Source organism: Gossypium hirsutum, chromosome A08, assembly GCF_007990345.1.
Source record: "Gossypium hirsutum isolate 1008001.06 chromosome A08, Gossypium_hirsutum_v2.1, whole genome shotgun sequence".
Taxonomy (NCBI): domain Eukaryota; kingdom Viridiplantae; phylum Streptophyta; class Magnoliopsida; order Malvales; family Malvaceae; genus Gossypium; species Gossypium hirsutum.
In genome coordinates, this window is record NC_053431.1 from 603,596 (window position 1) to 628,488 (window position 24,893).

Sequence of the window (24,893 nt, forward strand, 5' to 3'; positions counted from 1 at the left end):
ATTATAAATTATAAGTTCATAACCTCAGCCTATTCCCATTTTGGGTAGAACAGATCTAATTCTTTGATTCCAGTTAGTAAAGAGGGACCTTAAACTAAGAAATAGATTCTAGAAGCTAATTAGAAGCTAAACTAAAAAGGGGTATCCTCGGCAATTGCAATAATCGGGATCATCAATATTCCTGGTATAGCAAATGTTATCACACATATAATCATACTCAATTCAAAATAATTGTTTGAGCATAAAAGGATGTGAACTCGAGTGCACTGAAACGTCTCTTATTTATGAGTTAGGGAGAGGTTATGGATAATTCTATGTCATTTCAGTAACTCAATTAATATAATATATAAATTACGAATAATTTTTCTTCAATAATTAATTTAGATTTCAATTAAATTCAAAGTGAATTAACTGAATGGGAACTTATTTTAGCTAATTAGTTAGGATTAAAATTAATTATTTATTAAAAAAATAATAAAAATTGATTCTATCAAAACAGTTTATAACTAAAAATAAGGTGTAAGATTTTCTTAGTAAATAAATTTAAAGTTCCAAATATGACCAATTCTTACACTATAAAAGAACCCCCTCTTTACTCTGTTTCTCTACCCGCAAGAGAGTCTCTCATCCTCTCCATTGGCATTATCATTGCCTCACTTCACTCTGTTTCTCAAACAGGGGACTTCATTTTTATTGCCAAACATCAACAAACCAGTGAGAGATTCTCTTTGTTAAAAGGTTTTTTTTTTATTTTTTTTTTCATTTCAAAAAATCCCCTGTTTTTTACAATAAAAAATAAAGAAAAGTATAGATGGATCAGATAACACCAAAGCTACTGATTCCACAATCATTTCTAGTGAATCGAGATGATGTAACGAGTCAACTGGGCTTGATGTGGGAATTGATTAAAGCACCATTGTTAGTCCCTATGTTGAAACTTTCGGTTTATATTTGTTTAGGCATGGCGCTTATGTTGTTTATGGAAAGGGTTTATATGGGGATTGTCATTGTCCTCGTAAAGCTTTTTTGGAAAAAACCAGAGGAACGGTATAAGTTTGTGCCTATTGAAGACGATGAAGAGCACGGTAGCTCGAATTTTCCGGTTGTTTTGGTGCAAATACCAATGTTTAATGAAAAAGAGGTCCTTTTTCTGCAATTTTTTATTTCTGGATTTTCGATGCTAAAACAGAAGGTTTAGGGTTTTTTTTGTGTGTGTGTGTGTGTGTTTCAACAGGTTTATAAGATCTCCATTGGAGCAGCTTGTGGACTTTCATGGCCGCCCGATCGTCTTGTTATACAAGTACTTGATGATTCAACCGACTCTGCAATCAAGGTTAATTACCGGGCCATCTTTTCTTAATGGTCAAATTATGGTTCCGGTCCCTCTATTATGCTCAAATCCCTATAATATAATATCATCAGTTCTGGTTAAAATGCGGATGTGTTTTTTCCCGGAAACACAATTCCAAGTCGAGGATAAAATGGTTATATTCCATTTTTAGACCTTTAGTATTTCAATTTAACCTTCTTAGCATAAAATTGTTAAGTTTGCCCGCGTCAACTAGCCAGGGGAACAATAAAAAAGTTCTTGCATTATCCTCAATTTGTTAGCCAACACCTAATCTAGGGTTTGAAACTCTGAACAACCCCTAAATCTCAAAATTTTGAGCATAATATAAGGACTAAAATTACAATTTAACCTTAAAAGATCTCGATTTTCAAGCTATGAAAATGTTTTTTTTTTTTTTTTAATGCAGTTGATGGTGGAGCAAGAGTGCCAAAGGTGGGCAAGCAAAGGCATAAACATAACGTACCAAATAAGAGAAAACCGAACAGGTTACAAAGCTGGTGCATTAAAAGAAGGGTTAAAGAGGAGCTATGTGAAACATTGTGAATATGTAGCCATTATCGATGCCGATTTCAGACCAGATCCCGATTTCCTTAGAAAAAGTATCCCGTTTTTGGACCATAACCCCGACATTGCTCTAGTTCAAGCTCGTTGGAGATTCGGTAACTCTAAACCTTAAATCTTAAATTTCTTATTTTTTTATCATCTAATTATCTTTTTAATCAGGCTTAAATGCAAATCTTTTAAGCTTTTTAGGGTCAAAAGTGATACTTAAATAGTAGCATATCTTGACATTAAGTTTTGGGGTTAAATTAAAATTTTCAAATTTTTTGAGAGATTTAACTAAAACTTTCCAAAATTTTTAAGATATTAATGATAATTTTCCAAATTTTTGAGGTGTGCAGTTTTTGGTACAATGAGACAAAATTGATATTCGAATAGAAAAACAGTATGATTTGAGGACCAGTTTGAGAATTAATCCTTTTCAATTACATTACTGCTTAAGTTTGTGTTTAATTGTGTCGGTGGTGTTAAAACAAAACATTTTTTTATTTGGACAATGAAATTATGTGTTTGGTTTTTGTCGGCTGAGGGGTGTGGGTCCGAGAAAAAAAAAACAAGGGTACTCCCCTAAACAAGTTGGGACCCACTCAGCCTTCCATCACAGTTAATGGGGCCCATCTTTGAGAATTTAGTATAAAAAATTGGTCTTGTTTTTTCTTTGGTCCCTCTACCATGATAAAAACATGATATTTAGTCCTTATAATTTAATTTCACATAATTTGATTCGTTGTTTTCCTAATGTTATCTGTCAGTTTAAATAGTTAACACTGTTAATTGTTTCGGTTCGGAAGTCTATGTTGGTAAGGTTAATTAATTATATAATAAAAATAAATGGACCAAATTATAAAAAGGTTAAAGTGTATAAACTAAATCTGAAATTTGACCTATAAAAGTTTATACTAGTAAAGAATTTCAGTTAATTAGACATTCCAATCATTAATAAAGCTTTTGTCTTCTTTGTTATATTAGTAATTTGCATGTGATTTCTGGGGTGGTTTTGTCATTTCAGTATAAAAGAACAAAAATTGGTCTGATTTTGCTCTCTTGGTTAACGACCAAAATTGGTCAGGAGCAGGGTAATCTTAACTGATAAGAGGTCATAAATGTCATTTCTATCACAGCAGCAGTCAAGTAGTGTTTTCATTTCAGAGAAATCAATAATGATAATTGAGTTAATACTCGATAAAATTTATTATATTTTTAAATAAAATATATAATATATTCGGTGAATTGAATTTTAGTTTGATTTTGGAAAATTCTGTATAAATATACAAAATGTTTTTATATTTATTTTGATTAATTAATTAATTGAAATTAAATTAATTGTTGAGTTAATTATTGAGTTCGAATTTGTTTTAGTGAATGCCGACGAATGCTTGCTAACAAGAATGCAAGAGATGTCATTGGATTACCATTTCACAGTAGAACAAGAAGTTGGATCAGCAACTCATGCTTTCTTCGGTTTTAATGGTAAAAAACTTTCGGCATTGTTCAGAGATTTTGGGATTTTTACGAAGAGTGTGAGTGTTTGACACGGTGGGTTTGACAGAGTGAAAACGCCTTGCAAGTGCTTGAAGAAGCAGACTGTGTTTGACCATTTACTAAGGAAACGTCAGTATTTGCACTTTGTAGGGGACTAGGTGCTCTCACTCTGTTGAATTTGCCGTCTCTTCAAGAACACTCAAGCACTTAAACTTTCGTCAGAGTCGAAAGATAAAACACTGACTGAAGATAATATTAATCCTTTGAGAGTTTCAACTTCAAACAAATGATATTTCGAAGATTTCTCTTGAACAAGTCAATCTTCCCTCAACAGGTACTAATAACATTGTATTAACTTATGCATGATCCAAATGCAGGAACTGCTGGTATATGGAGAATAGCAGCCATTAATGAGGCAGGTGGATGGAAAGATAGAACCACCGTGGAGGACATGGACCTTGCCGTCCGAGCTAGTCTTAGGGGATGGAAATTTCTTTACCTTGGTGACCTTCAGGTATCTGTATTGTTTCGATTCTTCATTTTACTACAAGCATTCATATCTAACATGTATATGTGTTAATTTTGACCCGAATCATAAGGTCCAAATCAACTCAAACTCAAAGCCAACTTAACCTGATCTGATATTGACACAAACTCAAAACGATCTGAATCCAAACTGACTAAGCTTTATGCTTAATATCTCAAGTACGAAATAATCCAAACTTAAAATCCAAATTACATTTTATCTTATTAGGTAAAAAGTGAACTTCCAAGTACTTTCAAGGCCTTTCGTTTCCAGCAACATAGATGGTCATGTGGCCCTGCAAATTTGTTCAGAAAAATGGTGTGGGAGATCATCACAAACAAGGTGAAAAAACAAGGATATTGCTGTAAATTTTTATCTTATAAACTAAATTAATTGATTTTTTAACTTTTTACCTTGTTGCAGAAAGTGAGATTCTGGAAGAAAGTATACGTAATTTACAGCTTCTTCTTCGTCAGAAAAATCATTGCTCACATGGTCACTTTCTTTTTTTACTGTGTGGTCCTCCCTTTAACCATTCTAGTCCCTGAGGTTAAAGTTCCTATATGGGGTTCGGTTTATATCCCTTCCATCATAACCATCTTAAATTCCGTAGGCACTCCTAGGTACAGTGAAATACGATCCGAGATATGATGTTTCAAGAACTCTCTAGAAAAATATATTTAATGTTTTGTATGTGTTGGGGTATTTTGTAGGTCCATTCACCTATTGTTTTATTGGATTCTTTTCGAGAACGTGATGTCGTTGCATCGGACAAAAGCGACACTCATCGGTCTCTTCGAGACCGGCCGAGCCAACGAGTGGGTCGTCACCGAGAAGCTTGGAGATGTAGCGAAGAAAGTCGCTGAAGCTAATAAAAACAAGACCAATAGCAAAGCGATCAAGAGATATAGATCAAAATTTATCGATAGGTAAGACCCCTTCCTTACAAGACAAATTTAAGTGCACTCACGTATTTATATAATATTTTTAATCAACGACATCATTATAAAGAATTTATACTTGATACAAAGACAATCAAGACAAAATTGGGTGTAGATTCCTCGGCCTCCTTGGTTAAATGGAATAATTTCTCTTTTCAGTCTAACTTTATAAACATCTTATGCTAACAGTTTTTAACAATAAAAATGGATTAACTTGTTATTTTTTTTACATAAAAGGGTTAATAATACTCTTACACTCATAAATTCCCATGATTCTATATATGTTAAATTATGTTTTAGTCCCTTACTATACTCAAATTTTAAAAAATTGAACTAATTGCTTGTTTTTTCTCGTTCTATGAAAACAGATTAAACACATTGGAATTGGGATTTTCAGCGTTCCTTTTCCTATGTGGGTGCTTTGATTTTATGTACGGGAAGAACAATTACTTCATATACCTTTGGCTACAAGCCATTACCTTCTTCATTACAGGCATTGGCTATGTGGGCACCATCATTTGATCATTTTGTCAGTTTGTTTTTCTGTTGTTTTTTTATTCTAAATTTTCTCGCCTGCCAAACAAGCAAAATATAGGTCCATTTTCAATAGAGTACTGTACAGAGGACAAAGCTGTAGCCATCTTTCTTTGTTAATGGAGAATTTCTTTGTTATGACAGATTTAAGGACAATGAGATGCAAAAATGAAGCTTTTTTGGTGAAATAGTTTGCTGTTTTTGTTTCTTCTAATTAATTAAGTTTAATTAAAGGAGCTAAAATTTCCCATTTTATCGAGTTAATGTCACCCTTAATAATAATCAATTCAATTATAAAATTAAAAAAAATATTCCTTTTAAATTGTTGATCAAAGAAGACCGTTTCTATACCATAAGGTGTTTTTGAAATCTACAAAGTAATTGGTAATTACTACAGTAGCATTGTAGTTAGAAGAAATTCTAATGGTTAAATTTTGCTATCAGCCCTTGCACTTTATGAACATTGTGGGTTTAGTCCATGTAATTTGATCAATTTTAATTTTTATACTTTTCAAATTGGTCAATTTTAGTCTCTATACTTTTTGAATTTTGAAATTTTAGTTCTAACTCAAACAAACTGACAATATCAATTAAATTTGTTTGGTTAAATTTAATTATTACTCATGTATTATTTTTACAATTGTAGAGTAAATATTCTATAATTGGATAATTTTAAGTCCTGTTTTTTTCGATTTTTAAAATTTCAATTTAGACACAAATGGTAGTCGTAATATACATTAATTAAATTTTTAGTGAGTAAAATATAAAAATAACAAGTTAACATGACATTAAACATATGATAATATGTTTACCCTATCAAATTTTGAAAATAACAGTACTTAATGAATTTAACAATTGTTGTTTCGCGATGATTGAAATTTTAAAACTTAAAAAGTTTAATTACATCATAATTGTAAAGTACAGTGACTAAATGCAAAAGTCAACCTATTCTAATTCCATAGATGCGTTTGATTGGAAAAGTGTAATTACATCGTAATTGTCCATATTGTGTTTAATAATACAAATTGTAATTATATAACTATATTAAATAAATACTCATTATTATCACATGTTAGTCCAACAACATATGCTCTCTCAAACACATTTTAAAGCTTCGAATGTCTTAAATTAAAGAACTCATAAGCTATCTCTAGTGTTCTAGCTCTGTTCTATCAGCTGCTATCATACACCACAAAGTTTTACAAGAAAATTTTTTCCATTTACATAACGAACAACACCACATAATATCAATCAGGTTATAAAAACCGTTAATTTAACAATTAAATTAATTATTTTAACGATGAAATGACCTAATTAATATAATCTTGATATAATTTTTAAAGAATTAATTAGAATAATTTAAAATAATACTCATGATTTAAGGATGTTTAGTGCAATTAATTCTAAATATGTTAAAATGAATATTTTGTAAAGGGAATCACTAGGCACTCCCTAAATTATTTGTGGTCTCTTTATGTAAATTTTTTTTACTATGATACCTTTCCAAGAGGCAATAATTGCTGCATTATAAAGAGATTAAAAATTGGCATTGTCAGGATTGTGAACTTTCTCAACACTGCCTTGATTTCACTCATCAACCTTTTTACCTCTGACATTTCATTTTAAACTAATTACTATTACACCTATTTTTATATTTACATCGGGTTTGTTACTTTCTCGTGTTAAGATTTTAATGAAACGTAAGAATGTGACATTATAGAAAAGTATTGATTAAAATTTCGAGGAAATTATATTGATACTGTTGGTTTATCGAGTATTTTATTAAGAATGTGATAGTAAATTTTGAAATTATTTTTTGAATTTTTTTTAAAAAATATTCGAACATAAATAATTGTATATAAAAATTGAAAAAATTTTACCCTTCGTTTAAAAATTCGAAAATAAAAAAATTGATAATAAAGTCAAATATTATATTATATAGAGAGAAAAAAAAATTGTATGGAATTATGATTCTACACCATCTTTATTATTTTCCAATAGAAGAATGACAACCAAAATTTTGCATACTCATAAATCACATGCAAGCATTTTAATTTTGTGAGAGAATTTATCTATCTATCACATTACATGGATGTGGGGTTGTGGGGTCGACTATTGGGAATGAGTCATTTCTTTTTAAAGAAAGGGATAAGCAGAATTGGTTTTGAGAATTTTGAGATTTCGAGTTTGAATGTGTGTTATTTTTAGATCTATTTAAGGGTTAAGATATTCGTTCAAAATTTGAGATATTTTTGCAAAAACGTTTGGTCTAAAAAATGGGTTTAGACAAAAAAATTAGACCTATTCAAAATATAAATTGAGCTCAAAGCCTAAATCCAGTTTTGATTGTCTTATTTTCTAAACTGATAATATATTATATGATGTAATGTACAATACATCATTAGTAATATATAATACTCCAATTAAAATTTGTCAAGTTGTCAATATATAAAATTTTAATAAATGAAAAAAATATATCAAATTAAAAATAATATAAATAATTTTTTAGAAAAAGATAGAAGTTAACTATTTACAAATACGATGAGCTCGAGGAAAATTTTAAGCTCATATTTTGAGTCTGATCAGGTTTAAACAAATATAAAATGTGTTAATATCATTTTAAGTTCGATCGAACTCATGAACGCCTCTAATTTTTTTCCAATTTTACTTTACTTATAATTATTTTAAATTTAATTAATTGTTCAGTGTAATAATTATAATGACGGAATTTTTGTGTGCAAAAATGTTGCATTTTCCTTATACAGACCATAATTTAGGAAAAGGTCTTAGGCCCCATTTTCTGAAACATAGCACATGGGTCACCCTCTTCATTGTAGTTTTCAATGGCATTTATGGTTTACTACACTTGTCCTCAGATTATCTGTTTAATTAAAGTTTTGAGATTATTTTATAAAACTTCAGCTATAATTTGACAATATATCGGAACCTTGAGGATTTATGATGCAAAAATTACAAATAACTCAACGTTGTTTGAGGGGAAAAGAAATAATAAAAAAACTGCTGGCTGTGAGGTTCGAACTCACGCGCACTTCAGTGCAGCAGATCTTAAGTCTGCCCCCTTAACCACTCGGGCAAACTAGCTAATTTGTTAGTATGTTAGCGTTAAAATCAGTTTTAAGTATAAAAAGAAATCATGGGCCTAGCCTTACTCTTAGACTGAGCTATTTGCCCTTGGAAGATTTCAACAAAAATATTTGGCTCAAAATATGAGGTAAGGCAAAAAGTTAGGTCTATTTAGAATGTAGGCAGAGCTTGAACATTCAAAGCCTAAGGTTAGTTTATTTTTAAGTTTGTAATTTATTTTTAAGTTTGTAATGTTTTATATTAAGATAAAGTACATGGGAGGTCCCTGTATTCTATATCAAATTAGTCCCTCTATTATTAAATTTATCAATTTATTCCCTATATTATTGAAAAGAATTAAATAAATTCAATTTATAATAAAGTTAACATTTAGTGTATAAAAATCTCTTGAAATTAATTTATTTTTTCAATTGCAGTTCAATTCCAAACAAATATTTCGTCTACAAAACCATAAGAACTTTAAAAATATTAAGTTTGTTAAACAGTAAATGTTAGCCCTATTCCAATTTGACTTTATTTGCTTATTTTTAATAGTACAAGGACTGGATTGATTCATTTAATAGGGGAGGGACTAATTTGATCCAGGCCCTATAATACAAGGACCTCTCAAGTACATTCAGCTTTTATATTATATAGTTTATAACACATAAATATACAATACTATTATAATGTAAATTTTAAAAAAAATGTTAAAATGACTATATAAATTTCAATAAAAAATATATTAAATTATAAGTAATATAAATATATGTTTTTAAAATAATAATGACGAACTTAAAATAGGCTTAGATTAATCATTTACATTTATGGACGGATTTGAACAAAATTTTAAGCTCATATTTCAAGTCGAGCTAAGTTTGGACAAATATAAAATTTATTAATATTATACTTAAACCCGACTTGGCCCAACCCATCAACACCTCTATATTAGCGTCATACAAACATAAACACCCATGTTTATTACCATCAATATTCTATAATTCAAATCCTTTGAAGGTACCAAAAAGAAATACTTCTGACAAAGGGATTTCATTTGTGGGCCTAAGAAACTTTTCAGCTTCATTTGGGCTTAAGAAGTTGACATATTGGACTCAAATCTCATTTTATTTGGTTTTCATATAAATTTTTATAAGGTTTAATATATTATTTAGTCCCTGAAGTGACATTTTTTTTATAATGTAGTACATGTATTATTTTTTGATCCAATGTGGCACTTATATTTGAGAAAAATTAAATATTTTGGTACCTGAATGTAATAATGTTAACTTTTTAATGTTTAATTCAGGATTTAGGGTTGATTTTAGAAAAGTTAACTGCTAATATTATATAGCTTGAATTTTTCATGATTTTGTTAATAAAATAATTTTAGTTTTAATTATGGATTTTTTTAATTTTTTTAATTTGACAAATACGGTCTAATTGATGGAAATTTGATGAAAGTTAATTATTAATATTATTAGTTAATTACAAATTTTCATCAAATCAAATCTAAAACCCGAATTAAATACTAAAAAGTTAACATTGTTACCTTTAAATATTAAAATATATAATTTTTATCAAATACAGGTACCACATTAGAAAAAAAAAACTATAAGTACTACATTAGAAAAAAAAGTGTCAAATACATATATATCAAATTATATATATTAAACTATTTTATAATTATATTTTTAATCTACCATGTAGTTTTGCTTCTCTCGAACCTTTTGATTGCATCATTCATGATAGAGTAATTAAGTCAATAAAAAAATATGTTAATACATCAAATACAAACCCTAATTTAATGAAGGTTAATTAATAATGTTGTCAATTGGGCATAATTTTTTAAATCAGAGAAAAAACTAAATTTCTATAATTAAAAGTAAATACATTTGATTTTAAAAGTTGGAATACAAATCTTAATTTAATGAAAATCCATTAAGAATAATATGAACTAGATTTTAATTTTTAAATCAAATAAGTAGAAAAAAAAAACTAAAATTTTAAAATTAAATATTAAATAAAACTAAATTTTAAAAGTTTAAAGAATACAAGGATTGAATGCAAATTAGCCCTTTTAAATAATTTAATTTTGTAGCAAGGAGATCTATTTATGATTTATAACTAATAATTTTGTGTATTTTCCTCATGTTAATATATTTTATTGTATTAAAATTACCTTTAAAATATTTTATTTTATATAAATTAAACTCTAAACACATTAAAATATATTTTTAGAAAAGTTTTAGTTAGTGAGAAAATTAAGTGTACACCAAGGTATGTGTGTACTATGTAAGGAAGTAGAAAAAAAATTACTTGCTTAATTAGACTTAAATGTCAAAAGTTTACATTTTTATCAATTTAACTCTTTTTTTTAACTCAACTTGACCATTAACCTTTTAAAAAAATTTAATCTATTGTTTTTAAAATAAAATTGTTGACTAAAATATTAATTTTTTAACGATATTGGCGTGGCAACCCGCTTTACAATCCATGTGTACTTCATACTGATCTATTTGACTTATATGTCACATCAATAAATAATTTAAAAATTATAAAAAGTTCATAAAAAATCAAAAAAAAAATAGCATTGAGTACATCTGGATTGATATATGGGTTGTTATGCTTAAAATTTTAACGTTTTAGTCAGTAATTCGACTCTTTTTAAAAGGTCAAAAGTCAAATTTAGCTCAAACTCAATAAAAGTCAATTTAACAAAAAATGTAAACGTAAGGGATAAATTTAACATTATGTCGAACTGTTCCAATACCTATTTTTCAATTAACATTTAGTTGATTAATTAGCAAAGTGTTGAAAAAAATAATAACCTTTGAAGTTTGGTAGAGTCTCCCAACAACTAATTTTGGTTCAAACCCTAATTGTTTCACAATGAAGTTTAGGTAAGGCATTACTTCTTTAGCTCCAATGCTGAATGTGAAAGCCTTCAGGATGAAGTGGGAACACAATTGAGGAAGTTCCTCAAGCAAATATCCTTTTGAACAAGAATTCCGAGTTTAAGGTTTAGTTAGGTTTATTCATATAATCACTTTTTTTAAAAATAATATTATTATAGGTTTTGATCATATCTTCTTTTTTTTTTTTACAAAATGCTTAGAACTACCCATAGCCCCTCCCCAACCCATAAATAGGAGAATAATGTATTTCAGCGCACTCGAACTTAATCCTCTTGTATTTGTAACAATGCCCATGCCAATCAAGCTAATACTTAATCGGCTATTCATATAATCACTTTTAAAAGTATGAGAAAGCTAGAAAATTTTTTAGGTCAAAATGGAGCTTTGTCGTTATATTAATTTATAATTTTACTATTTTTAAAGGGACCATACAATAATTTTATCATTTTTAAAAAGCCAATTGTTGGGTTAAAAAGATAGTATTTACTATTTAGTAAGTTTGAAAATAGAATTGTTGCTAATGTTTCTCAATTTGTTTTTTCATTTAAATGGAAAATTGTGCATTATTTAGATATCTTGCCAATTTGTTTGGAAAAGAGTTAACATGAATCTCAATCCCTAACCTTAGCAATTAGGTCCATTTTGGTATTTGAACTTGGTAAGTGAGTTTATTTTGGTCCGGGATGATGTGATACTCTAAAATTATGCCTTATCATCAAATCCTAAATGAAATCCAAGTTCAAGGGCAAAATTAGACCTAATTGCTAATTTCAAGGGCAAAATTGGACCTAATTGCTAAGTTCAAGTACTAAATTGGTCCAAAAATAAATATATCAAAGTGAACTTAATTACTAAGTTCAAGGACTAAAAGGTTATATTAACCCTTTACAATAATGAGTAGTTTTGTTAGGGGTGTATGTCTAAAACATTGGTTTAAAGACTTCTTTTTTAATATGAAAAATGTAAAAATTATATTAATTTTGGGTATTTAGAAAATAAATAAAAAGAAAAAGGCACCCTTGATTGATTAGATTGACCCATTTTTAAATATTTCTAAAAAATTGGAAATTATGAAGGATCTTGGAAACTTTACTAGAATTTTCTTCTGCAAACATGATTCGTGAATTTTTTTAATTGCAATTTGACATGACACAATGATTGTTGGATATTAAATTGTTGATGTTATTTCATGGAAAAGGAGACTCGACTCAAGTGCTAAACAAAGAAGGGTCCAAAACTAAATTGACCAATTAAAAAAAAGAAATAGTGGGTCTATAATTAATTACTTGACTAAAATTAAATATCTAGAGACCTTAGTTTCTAAAAGGAAAAAATAATCCATAGTTTTGTGGTCAAGAGTCAATGGATACAATTTTTTCTTCTAATAGTATGATGAAGGTTCTTGTATTATAAGTTAAATTGTATTTTACTTTTCTATTAAAAATAAGAAAATTAGTCACTGTACATTAAATTAAAAAGTAAATTGATCATTTCTATTAACAATTTCATCTTTTTTATTGCCAAAAATTGGGATGACTAACGAAATAACCGAACAATGACACGTGACACACCACATGTATATCATGCTGATGTATAAGGATTAATTTTTAATAAAAAAAAGGCCAATTTGCTTTTTGATCTAACGTGTAGGGACTAATTTGTCCACTTCTTGATTAGATAAAGCAAAATGTAATATGGCCCTTAACGCAGGGACCTCCATGATACTTTTAAATGAAAAATTATCGAAATTTATTTTTGTACGCAAGGGTCTCAGACTTCTAGAGATGGTAATATCACGAATTAACTGACTATCAAATCAAATATAAAATTAAAAAAAAACTATATATAAAATTTTAAAAAAAAAAACTATAATTTTTTTTCTAGAAATCTACCACCCCTTTATATATATTTTTATTTTACAATATAATTTTTTATAATTTTTTTACATAATCTAATTATTAATTAATCTCTTGAAATGTTAAATGATATTGACCATGTAATAAATAACTGGTTTTTAATAATATATTTACGTTAAATAATTTGAATTAAATTATATATTTTTGGAGTAGAATTAAATTGTATATTTTTACCATTTTAATAGACTAGATCTTTATAATTTTTAAAAGGTTGAATAAAATTTTTATTATTTTCGGGGGATAAAGTATAATTTTACCATTATTAATTTAAAATTTTATAAATTATAAAGGATCTAAATGAAAAATTTTACATTTTAGAGGGTCGGGCCCTACTTGCCCCCCTTGGCTCAGCCACTGTACGTAAGTGAGTGGGTTATAGTATAAGTATATTTTCATACAAAACTCTATGATATATTTAACTTCTTAAATAGCATATATGTTGAGTATTTGTTTGTCTTCCTCTCTCTTGAGGGTCTATTTTTGTATTTATAAAGTACGATATTTTGATGTGACGTACTAGTATCAAATATGCTTCATGTATGTTAACACGTACCTTCTCCTCGGATTAAAATGTGTCCCCCAAGTATGAGTTCTGGTGACGGAGTTAGGATGTTAATTTTGGAGGGCCAAACTAACAGTCGATTCAAAAGAAACAATATTCCAACATAATGGTCGATTTAAACATATAAACAATCGATTTTGGGGAGGGCTATAATATATATACAAAGAAGGGAATTGCAAAAATCTTAAGCCTTGAAGGGCCTACTTATATTTTTGGGAGGGCCATAGTATATCCATAAAGGGCTAAATTGTAAAAATTTTAAACTTTGAGGTGTCATGGCCCCTTAGGCCTCTATTAGACTCTGCCATTGATGAGTTTGCCTTGCATGGTAGCAAAGTACATAGAAAATGATACGTATTAACATGTATGGAGCCTGTTTAATCCTAATACATCACATCAAAATATCGTACTTTATAAATACGAAAATAGACCCAGGACAAAACAAATACTCAACAATATATAAACATCAATTAACCTACTTTTTTTAATATTAAAAAATGTCAACATATTTAAATAATAAAAAAAAAGAAAAAAAATAATTATTGCACATGACATGTCAGATTTGATTAGTGAGAAATAATATAAATTTAATTTCATGTGATGTTTTTAATAGTTTTTCGAGGCTTAGAAAATATGTACGTTTATTTATTTGAATAAAACACGTGTTTTATTCTTTCAATATTTTTGTTTTTTTATTTATTCAATAATATTTATTGAAAATTTCAAGAAAATGACTTTATCAATAATAATGTTTTTTTTATTGTCCCCAAGAATGTCCTTTTGATCAAATATATTATTTTTATAAAATAACATGTCAAGTTTTATTTGAGTTTAAATTTATATTTTATTTTATAAGTTGTTGTTATAAAAAATTATAAATATTTAAATCATATTATTTTACAATTTTAAAAGCTTTGTTTTTATCTATAAAATAAATTTAAAAAAGGGTAAACTATTAAAATAGTCACTTTTGTTTTCCCCAGGTTACATTTTAGTCATTTATGTTTGAAATGTTACGTTTTAGTCACTTACATTAATGTGTTATAACATTCTAGTCACTGAGCCGTTAATTGCCGTTAGCGATGTAACGGTAAGCTGACGTGGCACGTTAAATCCCCTATATGTTGGGGTGTTACAATTTAGATTTAAGATATTTTATGTTTATTTTATATGATATATTTTTATATTGTATTTATATTTCATCCAAAATTAATGAATCTAGTTATAGCTTCCATATTTCAACATATATTTTGAGTTGATGTATATATATACTTATATATATTATTTGGTTCACTATTTGTAGATACGTTCGATTATTCGTTTAAATTTGAAGATCCACCCGAGATATATGAGGGTTTGTATAAAAATACGAGGCTCGAAAAATGTGTTTGAGTAAAAAATAGCCTCATTTAAAATATGAGTCGGGCTTGGACTTCAACATTCAAGACCTAAGCCCGAATCAACCAACTCGTTTTATACTTGTGTAATATATTTTTATTTTATCTTTATATATTATGTAATCTATATCACATAAAATTAAATATATAATAATACAAAAATGTTAAAAGTTGTTTAAAGTTAAAATTTTAATAAAAATAAAATTCATATAAAATACTAGATATTAAATTAAAATAATATATTTCTAAAAAATAATATGACGAACCCAAAACGTGCTTTAAATAGTCATTTATAATTATGGGTAGAGTTTAGGCCCATATTGCTGGTCAAGTCAGGCCGAGCATAAAATACACTAATATCATGCATAAGCCCGACTTGAACCCACTTTGCCTCGGCCCGTGATCATTTATAATTGTCATGAAATTTTTGGACTTGAGAAGCATAGTAAAAAATAAATGATAGTATTCAAATCCCGCTTATAGAATCAAAAAGGGTTAAAATGTGCAATAAATCCCTATGTTTTTTGAAAATTTGTAATTCAGTCACTGTAATTTCATTTTCAAGAATTTAATCTTTTTTACTTTTTAAATTTTAAAATTCAATTCTAACCATTAATATTGTTAATTATTTTTGTTAAATTTGTTGGTTTGACATTTTGAAATAATAATAAAAACTTAGTAACCATGTTATTAAAAAAATAATATTATAATGGAATTGGATTTAACAAAAAAAATTAATAATATTAACAGTTGAACTTGAATTTCGAAATTTGAAAAGTAAAAGAACTAAACAAAACTAAATTTCAAATTTTCGAATAATACGAAGACTTATAATATATTTTAACCTTAAAAATTTTGATTAACAATATACCAGATATTAATAATGTGTATACATACAGGGGCGAATACATAAATTTTTTAGTAGGGCCGGAATTTAATTATGATTTTTCCATAAAACAAAATATTTTTAAGAGGAAACAAAATATTAATAATGTGGATTTCAAGGCGCTTGCTTGCTTCCTCAAATTCGCCAACGTATACATAAACGGAAGTTAGCGGAGTGGAAGAGCCGACCAAGAGGAAATGCCGACGTACGTAAGCGAGAGAGAAGAGGATCGTCACTGGCTTTAACCACTAGAACTAAAAGCCACCACAAAGCCTACATCTCCACCTACCACACACACCCCATTTTCCTCCTTTCATTATGGTCTTCTCTTCCCTCACCAAACCTTCTTTTTCCCCTTTTTCATTTTACTATTATTTTTTATTAAGCACCTAATCAAGATTTAGCCTCTATATATTTATTAATAAAAAAATTTACCCCAAATCCAATTTTCAATCATCATTTCCTTATTATAATAGTAAAACTTTCTTTTCACCCAACCATTTGTTGTGCCGCGGAGTTAAAAAATTCTTTTTGGCAAAATTAAATTATATCTTTTTACGATAATAAAAATATAATTTTATTATTTTAATATTTTATATCTTCATGGTTTTTAAAGAATTAAATTAAAATTTTATCATTTTTTAAAGAGTCAAAATATAATTTTATCATTACTAATTTAAAATTTTATAAATTATAAAAAGTGTAAATGAAAATTTTTCTATTTTAGGTTGCCATTGCATTTGTTAATATGTTTTTTTATTATTATAAAAAGACCTTTCAAATCTCTCTTAATTTTGATGTTAAATAAATTACTTAAGCATGAAAAAAATATTTTCGGTTGATTGTACATAATTTTAATTGGTATAATAACAAATTTATCCTTCAAAATTTTCACATTTTGTCAATTTTGTCCTGATTTAACAAATTTAGCCTGCGACATTTACGTAAATGTGTTGAATTTTTTAAAATCAAGACCAAGGTGACAAAAAAAATTTTAACAACAAGGGCTAAATTTGTTTTTATACCAATCACGATTATGTACAATTTACGGAAGACATTAGAGTCTTGATTAATTGTCCTTAATTATTCACTTTCAAAATTGAGAGGGGTTAAATTGCTTTGATTTTTTTAAAGAGGGACCCATTTGCTCAAATTCAAAATAAAAAGGCACTAGAGAGGTCCTTTTATCGATTTTTTTATAAAGCAACATTTAGTAATTTTCAAACTTGATTTTAAATTTTTTTTGTCCATATTAGTTTTGGAGCTTAGCAAAATTTTTCAATTTGATCTTTGAATTTGTATTTTGTGAAAATATGATGATGTGACACACTAAGATTATGCCACATTTATTTAAAATCTAAAAAAAATATATAAAATAAGAAAAAAAAATTATTAAAAAAAAATGTGACAACATAGAATATGTGTAGGACAATCTCAAAATGTCACATCATCATACCTTAACAGAATCCAAGTTCAGGGACTAAATTGAGAAAACTTGTCAAGTTCCAAGACTAAATATTTTTTTTACCTTTTTCTAAATCCAACTGATAATATATTTTATTAATTAAATTTCAACTTTTAAAATAAATATTAAATATTAAAATACCATGTATTTAAATTGAACATAAATTCATTAATGTTGTTATCACTTGTACTTTAAATTTTAAAATAGATTAAATGGAGGGACTATATTCTTAAACTTAAAAGCAAATTCACTAAATTTCGAAAAATAAAAGAGTACAAAGATTGATGCATAATTAAACCTTTTAAGACATAATTTCTTTAGTTTTGTTTACACTTTTAACTTGAAGAATACTTTTATAAGAGATTATGTAATATATATATAAGTTATGTATGATTTTATCTTAATTAATTTCACAATTGATTTAACTTTTATTGAGTTTTTTTATTTTCACAAATAAGGTTAAATTATTTCACCATGTATGATTTTTATATAAGTTTTTATTTAAAAGGTGAATTAAGTAGTAGTTCGATTGGTATAAGTACTGTGCCAATGTAGGAAGATCTAAGTTCGAATGCGTTGAAATTCATTATCCTCTTATTTATAAGTTGGAGAAGGGCTATGGGTAGTTCTAAACATTATGTCTGAAAAAACTCATAACACTTAAAGTAGTAGTTTGGAGTAAATTAAAATTTTCTAACTATATATTGATATAAACAATATTCTAGATTATTTGAGAGATAACCTTCTAGTTAAATTTTGTTTATTTGTTTCAGTCAAACTCTGATAAGTTTAGATTATTTTTTTATTTGACCTACGAATTTAGCCTAGAAATAAACTCTTTTACAACCTCCATTTAAATATTAGAACTCATAACACTTTTAGAGAAATTTTGTGTTTACGTTTTTCAAGTTCTTTGTTTTCGAGTTTCGGGATTTACTTTCATCTCCATCTTTTGTACTCTTCGTTCTTTTGTTATTATAGTAAAATTATCTTTACCCATGGTTTTTCATCCTTTTTGGAGAGATTTTTTCACGTTAAATTTGTGTGGTCAAATTCTTAATTTCTTCCGTTATTTTTACTTGTTTATTGCTTAATCAAGTCGATCCCCAACATAGATCAATGTATTAGATCAATTCGAAAATATGCATACATGATAAGTACAATTATATTGATAAATTCGATTGTTTGATTGTTAAAATATTAATCGTAAAAAAATTATAAAAGTGTATAAAACTAACCGATGTAAATGAATCTCTCTCTAATAATATAATATAAGAATTTTTAAAATGAAAAGAATTTATTTAATTATGTTGGAAATAGAAAATTTTCAATGAATAATAATTAATATAGATCTAGAATTTTATTTTATTTTAGGTTTGGTATAAGTTACCTAAATAATTGAAGGGAAAGGGGACCAAGCTACATTATTAATTAGTTAAGTCTAGTGTCTAATAATACTATCATGCAATGCAAATCTAGGGGACCAAAGCATCTTTATTAATTTGTTTATTGTATAACAATGAATCTGAATTCAGAACCAATTAAGATATTGGTTTGAAGAGCGATATCAGATTAATTGACTCACAAATCGGTACGAATCGATTAAATTGGTGGTTGAAACAATTTTTTTATATTTTATAAATATATTTAATAATTTGTTTAATCGAATCGTACGAATTAATTATGACTTGACCGATTTAATTACTAGTCCTATTTTAAAAACGTTAGTTGTGATGCAATTGTAATGGAAATCTAATTTACAAAGAAATATAATAAAAAGTATTTAAAATTAAAAAAAAAACATTTTTTTATTATTTTAATGTGATTATATCAATTAATCCATTTACATAAATTTATAGATTTTCTTATTAAACCAAATTTAAAATAATTTTTTATTGCATTTTAAAATTAACCATGAGAAGTCTTCACCTACCCACTTGTTGAAGGCTTTGCTTCCTAACCATCCTTTGTTGTTTGGCTAAAAGCTCATTATACTTTTTTTTTCTAATATTAAATTATATTATTATAAGAATATTTTAATTTTTATAACTTTTTATATAAAATTAGTAAAATCTCACATGGTTGATTGAATTTTAGTTCGATTTGTATGAGTATCGTTACCAATGTAAGAGGACATGGATTTGAATGTACTGAAACACGTTATCCTATTATTATGAGTTAGGGAGGGACTATGAGCAGTTCTAGACATAGTGTCAAAAAGAACAGATATTGTTCAGAACCTATAATGAAAACTGTTAAAATAAAATAAAATAAAATAAAATCTTGAATGTGATGAGGCTTAAACTTAAAATATTTTAAATTTTAATCCATCGAATTTTCCATTTTAATAAAACAAATTTATTTTTACATAACTTTTAATAAATATATATTTTTTACATAAAATTATTTTTATGTGCGTAAATATTCAACCTTAAAATTATACTCAAAACTTTTTTTTTATCAAAACTTATTCAAATTTGTTGACGGACTGAATATCGTATTCAACGCAGTCATAATTCTCGTTCGTGATCTGTTTCCTTAAGTTGACCCATTGACTCGGTGGCTTGTTTTTATTTAAAAAAACACACACACGCACAATTATTTTATATTTATATATTTTATATTAAGTTTAAATAAAAATAAATTATACAATATTGAATAAAAATACCATAGTACAGTTTAAACTCGTGCCAATTTAGATTAAATCTTAATTTAGGGTTAAATGAACAATCCTACCTTTGGATAGACTATTTTTTTTTTTATTGTCACCACTATTTTTTATTATTATAGAAAACTAAATTAGCTTAAGGTATGTTGGATCTAATAATAGGAAGTTAAATGTTTTAAGTAAAAGGTTATGTTTGAATTTTCTAAATGGAGAAAATAGGATTGGAAAAGCTTAATTAAGGACAGAGTATAAGTTGATTAAAATCAACCAATTCGCTTAAATCGATTTCGATTAACTTAATTTTATAGTTAAATCAATTTTAATCTTGGTTAGGAGATAATCGAATCGTTTAACTTAACCAATTTAATATTTATTTTAAATTACTTTAAATATATAATATAAAAATTGAAAACAAGCCGATTAGCTGACAATATTGACGAATGGTAAATTGTTTTAATTAGGTCGATTGGGTTGTCTATAGTAGAAAAATAACGGTTAAGTTAGTTAAACGTAAAAAAATATAACAAATTGATCGACAATGGCGTATGGGAGGGAGATAGGCAATGGATTTGGCCCCTAAAATAAAAAAATTTAAATAATTCTTTTAATTTGTAGAAAATCACAAGTTAATGTAACAATAAAATTATATTTTAATTCTTAAAATAATCGCTTTATCGACTGATTTAACTGATTACATACCTCTGATTTATCCTTTATTTAGGAGTCTAATCGGACCGACTTGAAATTTAAAAACAAAAAAAAAAAAGAAAAGGAAGAAGAATAGAGTTGGATGAGATGATATTCACATTTCAAGCACAAAAAAGAAGAACAAACATTGAAAGGACTTAAATTGACTATATTTACCCAACAATATCAACAACAATAATGTCATTTTTGGTTGTTGTTGAATTAAAAATGATGATAATAACAAAAAAGAAAAAGAAATAAATTAAAAATTAAGTTCAACAAATTTTTTTTTTGTGCATATTATTTTGTTTTTTCTTATTTTTTATTTTCATGGGTTTCAACTGGATGGGCACCAAGGCGTCATATCCATTGGGTAACTGCCTAATACCCTCAAGAAAGAGGTAAATTCTTGAACCTCCGCCAACGCGTTTTGAGCTCTGACCTCCGCCATTGACGCTTCGAAATCCACGTAAAACATGTATTCGAAATGCTTCGCGGTTCCTACATTGGCGTCGTCGACTAGCCGGATAGGCCGGTTACGGTGTGGCCGTGACTCGATCTTCGTCAAACTGATGTTCCTAAACGCGAACGCCGACAACACTTTGAAAAGCACGCTGGTTCCTTCTTCGTGTGCGAAGACGATGCTCGTTTTGAACGGCCGGTCCGTGCGTGGAATGATCGGATCACGAGCTAAAATAACGAAGCGCGTGACATTGCTTGAATCGTCTTGGATCCCGTCGGCGAGGACGTTGAGTCCGTAGAGTTCGGCGGCGCGTGCGCTCGCTATGGCTGCTGTGTCACGGAGGTTGTTCGTCGCGATATATTCGGCGGCTCCGGCTGTATCGTCGACTGCTTCGCGCGTGACGTTGAGGCCGAGTTTGGTGATAGTGTTTTCACACTGTGACAGAGCTTGTGGATGAGAAATGACGCGCGTCAAATACTCTGTCCTAACTCCCGGGAGAGCTAAAAGACAGTGATGGACAGGTAATTGAACTTCACCGACGATATGGAGTCGGTGACGGAGGAGAAGATCATAGTTCCGATGAATCGAACCTCCGAGTGAATTTTCCACCGGTAAAACAGCTCGATCAGCAATCCAAAGCTCAACCGCTTGAAACGCAACTTCAAACTGGTCACAAGGAATAGCTTCACAATTTGGATAAGCTTTCCCCGCCGCAGCTTCCGAGTAAGCACCGGGAACTCCTTGATAAGCCACACGCAACTGAGAACCGTGCTTCGGAGCAGGAGACAAATCGGTAATAGTTAACGGCTTCTGTGGAGGCTGTTTAGCAGGTGGCTGAGGCTTGTTCTTCTTATCTAGCGGAACTAAGTTCAGATCCAAGGAAGTTTTATGGCCGTTAACTGCCGCCGCCAGGTGATCGGAGGCGGAGGAAGTGTTCGATTTCTCACCGGAATCTTGATCCTGAGAGAAGACTTTGCTAGACAAAATAGCACACGAGCTTTGCCAATCCACCCGGCTTGAACGGACTCCATTGGGGAATGGAACTGAATCAGAGTGATACACACAACGTACAGGTACAGCTAACCGAACCGGCTTATCAAACCGAGGCTTCGACCGGCGAATTATAAGGTACGAATTAAGATTTTGCACTTGAGAAATTGCCTGCATTTTTCCTTCTCGTTTCCCTTTTATTAAAAATCACACAGAGGAAAGCAAAGGAAAGACGAAGGAAAGGAAAGCGTTAAAATTTTAGTATTAAGAAAAGCTTGTTGTTCTCTTTGGAAGAAGGGAACGTCAAGCTGAGAAGAAAGAAAGAGGGAGAAGGGAATTTATATTAAGAAAAGGGCCTGCCAAGTTGGTTCGGTCAAATCTCACACCTACCCCCTGGCACCTTCTCTTATTATTATTATTTTTTCAAATTAAAACAAATATGTAAAAAATTTGTGTCTATATTGGAGTTACGAATACATTATTGTAAGGTTAAATTTTTTCATAACTCCTTATACTCTTTACAAATTTGAAATTTAGTCCTTGTCCTTTTATTTCTAATAATTTAATCTTTTAGATTTCTAAATTCAGGTCTAATTATTAATATTGTTAATTTTTATTGTTGGTATAACATTTTAAAATAAAAATATTATTCACGTGGTAATGAACTTGAATTTAACAAAATAATTTTAACGATATTAATAATTGGACCTAAATTTTGAAATCTGAAAAGTATAGGAACTAAACTCCGGATTTATGAAGAGTATAATGACTTATGGCATATTTTAACCTTATTGTATTCGTATTTGATTTTTATATTTAGAGTTAACTGAATCATATATCCCTAAATTATACCATCATTTTAAATTAGTCCTCAAACTTTAGAACGTTTTAATTACATCCCCAAACTATCAAGACTATATCAATCATGGCATGCCAAATCTTACGTAACTAAATTTAAAATGATAACTTTTTAAAAAAAATAAGGCATTGCAACATAACTTTTAAAAGTAAAAACTAATAATAAACTAAAACTGAAAAAATAGAAAATGAATAATAAAACATCCATAAATACTTTGAAAACCTCAAAATTAATATTTTTACAAAATTTATTTTAACAATATTAATTTTTTCTTAAAATTTTTATTTTAGATTAATAGTTAAATTAATGATTTTAGCAATAGAAAGATTTGATTGATATAATATTAATAATTTGAGGATATAATTAGAATGATTTGAAATTTGAGGACTGGTTTAAAATAAAAGTCATAAAAGATTTTGATAACAAAATATTTCGTATAATTATTTTATTAAAATAATAAATACCTTAAACACAAACCTTTCAAGAAAAAAAACTCCTTTCTTTAAATATCAATAATATTTTCTTTTGATGTAAGTGTACGTATTTATTGTTTTTACTCAATTCACTTCTTCCGTATATTAGGGTTAATTACATAAAAAGTCTTCAAATTGTGGTTCAACTTCTAAATTAATTCTTGCATCCACCAAGGCATGGATTCATATCCTGCTATGCATAAACTCTTCCCTTTTTATAGTTTGGTTTGTTTTGATTTCTCTTGTGGTTCTCGGCCCAATTACGTGGATTGCCCCTAATTTGTAGGTATGAACCCTTTCGACTTTCGACACCTCAATGTAAACTCTTCCCTGGAGCACCTCATTTTTGAGGGACGTCTCTGGACCTTCCCTTGGGAAATACAATACCTTATTTGATGACGATAGTACTGACAATTATATAAAGGTTTGCATGGTAATATACTCAATATCATTATCAATATCGTGTCATTTAAGTCATTCATCCGCTTAACCATTGGCATGGGCAAGGGTGAATACAAGAAATGCATGTAAGTAGAGGCGAAGCCAGAAATTTTTTTTTAGGAGGCCCGGATGAAATTTTAGTTTTTTATAGTTTAATCTTTATAATTTGTAAATGATTAAATCAAATTTTTATAATTTTAGGAGGTAAAATGTAATTTTACTTTTACTAATTTAAATTTTTAAAAAAATTAAGGGCCTAAAAGTTAATTTTACATTTTAGGGGGGCCGGAGCCCATGCCAGCCCCCCTGGCTTCACCCCTGCATGCAAGGGTCCTATCTCCGTCCCCCAAATGTCCAAATGGAAAATTATAATTTAGCTCATTTAAAAATGATAAATTTACGAGTTAATGTAAATAAAATTGCACCTTGTTATATGATTATAATAATAACCTGACCCGAAATCCAACCCAGGGTTCGACTCTTATTATATAATAAGATTCTACAGACATCTTAAAAGGGGATTGACTTCTTCTTCTCTACTGTTGAACCAGAATCTCCTCCATCTCCAGATCCTTTGATCCATCTCAAGGGGGGTCAACTTCTTCTTCTCTATTGTTGGACTAGAATCAAAAAATGTTTAAAATATTTAGTCCCTTTTAAAATGATGAAATCAAAAATTAACACATGATAAA

General features: G+C 28.4%; 2 protein-coding genes and 1 non-coding gene across 3 annotated transcripts; 1 reads left to right on the forward strand and 2 right to left on the reverse strand.

The window, feature by feature from the left end:
• The first annotated feature begins 555 nt into the window (after positions 1–555).
• Positions 556–5,538, forward strand: LOC107931940 (glucomannan 4-beta-mannosyltransferase 2). Its single transcript, XM_016863911.2, has 9 exons — positions 556–1,141; positions 1,235–1,333; positions 1,758–2,010; positions 3,272–3,382; positions 3,772–3,908; positions 4,149–4,262; positions 4,344–4,543; positions 4,634–4,849; positions 5,230–5,538. Exons 1-9 carry the CDS (start codon positions 812–814, stop codon positions 5,381–5,383), a joined length of 1,614 nt encoding a protein of 537 aa, XP_016719400.1. The 5' UTR covers positions 556–811; the 3' UTR covers positions 5,384–5,538.
• A 2,876-nt stretch (positions 5,539–8,414) lies between these two features.
• Positions 8,415–8,497, reverse strand: TRNAL-UAA (transfer RNA leucine (anticodon UAA)). Its single transcript has one exon. It is a non-coding gene; the product is annotated as a tRNA-Leu (tRNA).
• A 12,626-nt stretch (positions 8,498–21,123) lies between these two features.
• LOC107931926 (arogenate dehydratase/prephenate dehydratase 6, chloroplastic) lies at positions 21,124–24,167 on the reverse strand. The gene has a single exon (XM_016863887.2). The coding sequence runs from the start codon at positions 22,603–22,605 to the stop codon at positions 21,313–21,315; it is 1,293 nt and encodes a 430-aa protein (XP_016719376.2). The 5' UTR covers positions 22,606–24,167; the 3' UTR covers positions 21,124–21,312.
• Positions 24,168–24,893: the final 726 nt, after the last annotated feature.

Excerpts from the sequence above, each read along its gene's own strand:
- LOC107931940 (XM_016863911.2), top strand. The coding sequence starts at position 812 with ATGGATCAGATAACACCAAAGCTACTGATTCCACAATCATTTCTAGTG. Across the intron at positions 2,011-3,271 it reads TCAAGCTCGTTGGAGATTCG|TGAATGCCGACGAATGCTTG; the intron begins GTAACTCTAAAC and ends AATTTGTTTTAG. Across the intron at positions 4,544-4,633 it reads AATTCCGTAGGCACTCCTAG|GTCCATTCACCTATTGTTTT; the intron begins GTACAGTGAAAT and ends GGTATTTTGTAG.
- LOC107931926 (XM_016863887.2), bottom strand. The coding sequence starts at position 22,605 with ATGCAGGCAATTTCTCAAGTGCAAAATCTTAATTCGTACCTTATAATT.